The sequence below is a fragment of the Diaphorina citri genome, unplaced genomic scaffold, assembly GCF_000475195.1.
Source record: "Diaphorina citri unplaced genomic scaffold, Diaci psyllid genome assembly version 1.1 scaffold10783, whole genome shotgun sequence".
Classification (NCBI taxonomy): domain Eukaryota; kingdom Metazoa; phylum Arthropoda; class Insecta; order Hemiptera; family Psyllidae; genus Diaphorina; species Diaphorina citri.
In genome coordinates, this window is record NW_007388157.1 from 1 (window position 1) to 7,924 (window position 7,924).

Here is a 7,924-nt window from a genome sequence, read left to right on the forward strand (position 1 = left end):
ATGACGTGTCCAATCCTCATCTTCAGAGTCTTCTTCACTAGATTGACTACTACTACCGCTTTCACTACTACTATCACTGTTACTATTACTATGGGAATTCTCTTCACTCAGACTACCTGAGTAATATTCAAAAGCCTCATCTGTCTTCTTCGGATGTACTTTCCGTCTAGTAGACCTCGGTAGATACTCTCCCTTGCTCCTACTACCTCGTGATGATTTCTCAGCCCGAGCATTTCTTCTTTTCTTTGCTATTTCATGTTTACTTGGTTTATAGTCTTCATCAGATTCTTCGTCCTCATCCACTTCATTAGATTTCTCCACTCGTACACTACGTTTTCTCTTAGTGACAGCATGTGTGCTAGGTGAATAATCTTCATCTGACTCATCATCGTCATCCTCTTCATCTTCAGGTTCATTAGATTTCACAAGGCGAGTCGTACGTTTTCTCTTTCCCATCTCGTTTGTATTATCTTCATCTTCGTTCTCATCATGTAGACTCAATGGATCTTGCTTGAGTTCAGACATCTCTGAGGCATTATCTCCAGATCCATCTTCACTCTGTTGACCTCTTCGCTTTGGATAGAGGACTTTGAGTTTCTTGGCAGGTTGTTCTGTAGTGTCTGTTTCAGGAATACTGTTTTCATCTTCTTGGCTTTCAGATGCACTTTCTTCTTTAAATTTCCTCTTGGCAGCACGACCTGCAAACCTGCCTCGTGATGTAGACGCTACAGGTTCCGCATAGGATGTGGAAGGTCCAGGTTGCTCAGGGTCAAAGTTGTCTATATCAACATCTTCTTCATCATTTTCCTCATTATCTTGGCTATTTGATCTGGATCGATTGCTAGATCTCCTCCGTACTCTGGTCTTCACTTCCTCCACCTGTTCATTTCCACTTTCAGCTTTGGTCTTGGTTTCTCCAGCTGGATTGAAGTCAAAGTCATTCTCATAAGTACTCTTTCCCCGTCGCTTCCTCGATAAAACCTCATCATCACTTTCCACCAAAGTTCTACGAATCTTCCGTCTTCTACGTTTCATTCGCTTGATTTTCTTCTCGCCTCGCTTAGAATCTTTCTTATTCTCTTTATTCTTGTGACTATTCCACCGAACAGTAAGACGTCTCAAGTGTTCCTCAGCAAACTCACTGAGTCGCGTCGTCATGATGTAGATCTTAGATCTTTTGTTTTGGTTATAGTTGCGGGAATTATGGAACACACGTTTAACATCCTTGACAAAGTCGATAGGTGACTCGTAGTTGTCACCACGCAACTCTTCACGTATCGTACCTAGGTCCATGGGTGCTATTACTATCTTATCATAGTCAGGATGGTCTAGTTTATCCACAGGTTTACGGAATGGTTCACTGTCAGGACACACCCATAGTGTCTCCAGTACTTCCCGACATTCATTCTTCCAGTTGAAAGGTCTCTTTAATTTCTTCTGGTTCATAGCTTCTCTCTGAGCTCTTGTCACTGCAGTGGGTCGAACTCTACGTTGCCTAGACTTGGAATCTTCTTCCTCTTCCTCCTCAGAGCTCGATGTCTCATAGTTCTGCAATAGTTCATGATACACCACAGGTACATCTACTGGATTAGGTTCCTTGATAATCCGTAGCAAGAGATCAGTAATGATACGAGCATACTTGACAATGTTACTGTGAGGTTCATTGAATTTCTCAGCATTAGCTGCCAAGTATCGGACGTCAAACTGGGCGGAAGTGATTCGACGGTAAAAGCGATTTTGAAATCTGAAACAAAACAACAAAACATTATCGATTCAATTTTTTTTTTCTAAGTTATATCTTTTCTGATTTTAGCTAATTGGATTGATACTCATCGGTAGAATAATAAATTATAAAACCAACATAAGGGTATTGTCCTCAAATATAAAACATAAATCTGAAATCATCCACGGTCAGGTAGGTAGCTGTTTTTCTTAAAGTATTTTTTTAAGGTAAGTAAATGGCAAGCAAATAATTACCTGGCTCGCAGTGTGGTCAGATCTACAGGATACTCCACGACATAGGCATAGGCAGGATACTGACTGATATCTACTGGTACTAGGAATGGTTCTGCCACTGACAACCCCATGACCTCTTCTAGTCCAGTAATAATCTTCTCACATGTAGCATCTCTATCCCCCTGTGGCCACTCATCTGGTCTGGGATGATACAGCAATTCTTGTATTTCTTCAGGTTCTACAGGTAAAGAACCTCCAGGTTCCGTTGCCTCTTTGCCTTCCTTAGGTGGCTCCAGATCCCATGGACTCAGATTCTCCCGCTCATTATTATCCCATAGTATCTTGTAGCCCAGGAATGGAGACTTGGTAGGGGATGGTTTCCCCTCGATGGTACCCCACCACCATGCATCATCGATCATACTACAGAACCTGTCACCAACATTCCACTCCCTGGCGATGGCAGTCTCATAGATTTGTCTCAACACAAAGAAGTCTATCACATCTGGCATGTCATGGTATTTGATGTTGAAGAATTCATTCGTGAGCTTGCCATTAGGTTTCATGACAGCTAGCTTTAGACAACACATCCTGGGAGGTGCAATCTCGTACTTGATCCCAACTACTTTGACCAGCTCTGGTTCTTGCAGGATCAAATTTCCCCATGGACTACTCCGAAGTCTACTCAGCTCATAAATACCCTTGCTTCGTACAGCGTCTACATACTTCTGGTATCCTTGCTTGAAGAACATCACCTCATCTCCCATCTGAGGGTAATAGGGCGCCTTCTTAGGTACCACTTCAGCAAGCCAATCAGATGGTTTATAAATATCAGGGACCTCCTCTGGAATAAGCTGTTTGGGTAGTGACACTTGAATAGGTTTGACCTTGGTGTGCCGACGTACACGTTTGGGTGGTTCCAGGTTGACACCTTCATGTATCCAGTCAGAGTAGTCAGAGCTAGAAGTACCTCCCGAACTAGAAGAACTCTCACACAGATCACTAACATCAACTTGAGATTGATCTGAATCAGATGCAGATTCTTCACTACCAGATAGACTCAAGTTATCTGGATCTTCATACTGATCTTGTATATGTTCAGAATATTCTGCTCTAGTACGGGCCTGACGTACGACTTTCTTTTTCTTCTCTTTCTTGACAACCAGTGGCTGTGTCGTGGTGGAACTATCAAATAACTTTTTGGACTCTTTTATGAATTCCTCGGATTCAATTTCAGCAAAAGCATTTATCCTCTCAACTACAATCTTGTGTTGACTGAGAGGCAGTCGCTTGACAAAGTTCTTATTCTGTGCAGTGGGAGCAGTACCACTTGGGCTTGTACCTTCTGTTGCTGCACTAGACTCACCATTAGCACGGGATCGTAAGACGTGTACGTGTGACGTCTGTATGTACACATGACCGTGATCATTATAGTGTCTCTGGCCTTCTACCTCTACAGGTCTCTCCCCGTTTCTCTCACTACCTTCCACTATTTCTACATGACCATCATCATTGGTAGTAATATCAGGAAGTAATTCAGTATCATCTGCATTCTCTCGCCCAGGTACTAGTCGTTGTACTTCAGGAGGGTAAGGTGTACCATTGAGATCCACTAGGAAAGGTGGTGGCATGAGATGGGGTGGTAGATTTGTCACTTCATCATAGGTTGGTTCGAACAATCCATTCGGTCTGTTTAGTGTTCTGTAATCTGTGTGGAAGAAAAGTTCTCTGGGAATATTCTGGGGTCGTTTAAATCCTCCTAGTCCATAGACAAGCAAATGACCATAAGAGTCTGTCAGAGCACAGGTAGTTCCGTCAGGGGACCATTTACCATCAAACAATGCACCCTCCCCCTGTCCTTCTACAATATTGTGAAACCACTTGTAACCTCTTTGCTTGGATGACAATATATCCCAGATAATAATAAGTCCATCATGTCCTGCACTCAAGAGGACTCGAGAATCAAATGGATGGCTTTCCAATACAAACACTTCATTGGTATGACCTTTGAGTACTTGGACTAGATCCCCATTGAATGCATCCCAGATTTTAATTTGAAAGTTGAAATTGATAGCAGTTATGACCCAGCGGTCTGAGGCATCCCATGCTACCATGGTTACTTTTATCTTCTTGTTGGTTTCATCTGAGGTCTCCTTTGTGTGAGGTAAGCATGTGTTCATATCCAACCTTATGAATCTCCACTGAGAACACTTGTAATACCAGATCAGAGCTGTGCCATCTCTTGATCCAGACACAAATCGGAGGTGAGAGTGTGACCATTGAATGCTGTCTACTTTATCACTATGTTCTTCTACTTCCAGAATTCCTAGAGGCGAATCCACACCATCCATCTTGTACACTCTGACATGATGATCCCCACTTCCCGTAGCCAGGAACAAACCTCCAGGGGAGAAAGAACTACATAGGATATGTGCATTACCTGGTCTTATCCTTTCATTGAACATAACAGGTTCATGAAATACTGTCTTGCTGATATCAATATCTAGCTTGTACTTCCAGAATCCAATACATCCATCTGTACTGGTTGAAGCGAGGTAGTTAAATCCATTCACTTCTAGAGGACAGAAGTTGACTCCAGTGATGATACCTTGATGTCCTACAAGTACACTGATAGGGGCTAAGGTTTGTAGATTCCATATCCGGATTGTTTTATCTACAGTGCCAGCAGCTAGTAGTATATTCCTATTGTCTATAGCAATATCAGATATCTCTCCACTACAGCCTCGTAGTGTTGCCAATAGCTTCCCATCTCGTGCTCGCCATAGTTTGATCAGCAAGTCATCGGCACCTGTCACTATGACTTCACCTAGCTTATCAAACAGTACACAGAATACAGCTGATAGATGACCCAGGTTTACATAATGTTGACGTAGGTTGCTATATTTGTGTGAAGAGATCATTAGAGAGCGTGAGAGGGGTCCAGAGTATTCTCTAGACCTGAGTACATTAACTGTATTATGGACTTTAACACTGTTAGGTACAAGCAAGGAAGTACCATGTTGCCTTGCAATGTAATCATAGGAACTCAACACTGATTTAGCTAAACTTTTCTCACTTCGTAATAGGGATTGACTACCTCCAGAGAGCAAAGATTTGAGGCCAGGGAAGTTTGGTTTTAGCTCCTTGTCTAACAAGGGTCCAAGGCGCTGACAAATTTTTGGCAGGAATGAGGCAGTGACATTGGGGTGACTGGAAGCAACCTCAGCCAGGGTTTGTGAGTGGGTTGCACCTTCCCAGTCATATCTCTCTGGCAATAGATTCTTAGCTTCAACTAGATCTGTGAGAACCTTAGCAGCCTCATGACATGGACCTTTCTCCAAATATTTGATGATAAGGAGCATAAGCTCTTGATCTAAACGAGTTAATCTCTCCGTTTCCATGGCTGACATGAGAAACTCTATGTCATGAAATTTTATTTTCAGTGAATAAATCTACACAGGTTGTTGTCACAGGTTTGAATTATTGTTGGTGTCTGAAAATAACAAAGAAAATCATTTTGTAAGTAGGTAGGTAGGTAGGTAGTAGGAATGCCAACTTTTTTTTCTGCCTTTACGGGAAAAATTGGAAAAAAGGCTTATAAAATGGATTTTTGCCCATGACAATTTCCAATTTTTAATTGGGATAATTTTTTTGAGGGGGGGGGGCGAAAAAAAAAAAAAAAACAACACATATTTTTATATTTCAGAACACTTTTTTACTGTCAAAAATTGAAAAAACTTAACATGAAAAGATAAGTATTCATGCTTAGGGCATAGTGGTCAAGGGTAAGCAGGAAGGTGTGGTTCAATCCCAGCCAAGGTATGGAATTTCATCATAAAGAAAATGAACATTTAACAACAATAATAGTAGGTAGTAGCCTACTGCTGGAGTTAGTAAAGGGATTTTTCAGTCCTATTCAAGCAGTTTAAAAATAAGCACTATTGTGTATGTATAATAATAAGAGAAGCTGAATGAACAGCACCACAGGTGAAATTTTTAAAAAATTGTTCTACAATCTTTGGACATTCAATAAAAATCTTCATAAAATGATCTTTTTTTTTCAAGTCATTTTTACTGTTGTTAGTTTGTTTCAGATGGTTTCTCTGTCAAATTTGGAAAAAACGGGTCAAAGGTCTGTCCCGGCAGGACATTTTTTTCCCCCAAAAAAAATGAGATGTCCTGGGAAAATACGGGATGGTTGGTTAAACCTAGTAGGTAGGTAGGAAAAAACTGGAAATGTCAGCATTTTGATCAACAGGCAAGTTTAAATGGGGTACCAATAAATCAAGAGACCCAAATTAACCTAACCAGCTTAGCAAGGCTTCTTTTTTTTTAAGTGTTCAATCTACCTAAAATGAATGTGTACCTATTAGTCTTTTAACAGTTGACTGTGGTTCAGGATGTAGGTATCTCATTTTGAGAAAATCACTCTGGGTTATAGCTTTTTTTTCCTTAACAAGAGGGTAACTATATAAATGAAACCTTGACTGTTTAGGGAAAAGTTTAACCCTGGGGTGGGAATCAAACCCTGACATAGAACTTACAAGGTAGGTAGGTGTACTAAATCTAGGATGGTATAGCATATAGCTGATTTTGTCTTCAACAATCAGGGAGAGCTATAGCAGTTACAATGACAACTTGAAGGTAAGCATTCCGGATCATCTGATGCAATGCATGAAAACTGACCTCTGACAAACCAAAATACTTTCTGGCTACAATCAAAGAAAAACCATTATGAAAATCTTCTTGTTCACATATAGAATACTTTATTTCCAGCGTTCTTGAATCCAGTTTTTCAAGGTTTTAAAAAGTTAGAATGAAGTAACATATTATCGTGACGCTTGTCTGTCGATCCAAGAATGGGTGGTTACCAAAGGAAATCAGCTGCGCTACATTACCACACATGGCAGTTTCCCAAGACATTTGACAATTCGATATTGAGTTTAAGATGGTCTACGAGACCTGAATTTATTAATAATTCTTACAAAATTTAATTGAACTCAGCAAAAAGCAAAGCACAGATTCACAGACTTTTTTAATTTTTTTTTATATTACAAAACGTTCGATTTCTCTGGGTCTGTGTTTGTGAAAAACCATTATGCCGCATGCGCACCATATGTTTTTTTTTTACTTTCCTCACAACAAAAGGATCGTTTACATAATCGATCGATATCTGCACAAAGATTTCTTTGGGGTTTCTGTGTTCCTAGTGACCCCTTCATTTTACTTTCATTACCTGATTACTACAGTCTGGGAGCTATACTAGTTTCTTTAGGTAGGTAGCGCTCCCCCGTTCGAAAATGAGAATTACAATGATGTGCAATAGGTACCCTGACCCTATCTTCACACAAACTAACAATTACGGTAAGGTAGGCCATCCTATGGTAGTAACGGGCAGACGAGAGAGAGCAGAGAAAAAGACTCACTCGCTCTTCCCGACCCACTCTCTCCACATCTATCACAAAAGTAGAAATTAATAAAATAAAATGAAATGAAAACTCTTTAGATATATTGGATAGAAAATATATGTAAATCTCTGTATATTTTCATGTATCTACGAGTAGGTACCGTATTCTAGATAGATTTTTATTTTCATTAAGGACCTACCTACTTTCTTTTTCCCTGTCACACAAATTCGCGACCGAAGTATTCAACAATCCACATTAAATTTACGACTACAATGCTAGCGAGTCTCAGACTAAACTTTTTGTGTGCATCCTTGGTCACATTCTGAGAACCAGCGAGCGTACGCACAATTCTCAAGTCTCCTAGCTCATAACGTTTCCCGAGATATTGTGTAAGATTACACCGAAAACCCCAAAAAGGCGGTAAAATCTCCGCCAAGCGCTGCACCGGTCTTAAACCAAAAGTTTCGTGTCGCATCATATCCTGTGTCACATTTGACAGCTACATACAAGATTTCCAACGTCTCTAGCTCTCACGTTCTCGAGATACTTGTTGTCTTACCAGA

General features: G+C 40.5%; 1 protein-coding gene across 1 annotated transcript; it reads right to left on the minus strand.

The window, feature by feature from the left end:
* Positions 1–6: 6 nt before the first annotated feature.
* Positions 7–6,704, minus strand: LOC103522742 (bromodomain and WD repeat-containing protein 3-like; the record flags this gene model as incomplete). Its single annotated transcript, XM_008487835.3, has 3 exons — positions 6,640–6,704; positions 1,978–5,446; positions 7–1,744 (listed from the first exon to the last, which is right to left on the minus strand). Coding segments are annotated over exons 2-3 (5,124 nt in total), but the record flags the coding sequence as incomplete, so codon positions are not given.
* Between the last annotated feature and the right edge of the window lie 1,220 nt (positions 6,705–7,924).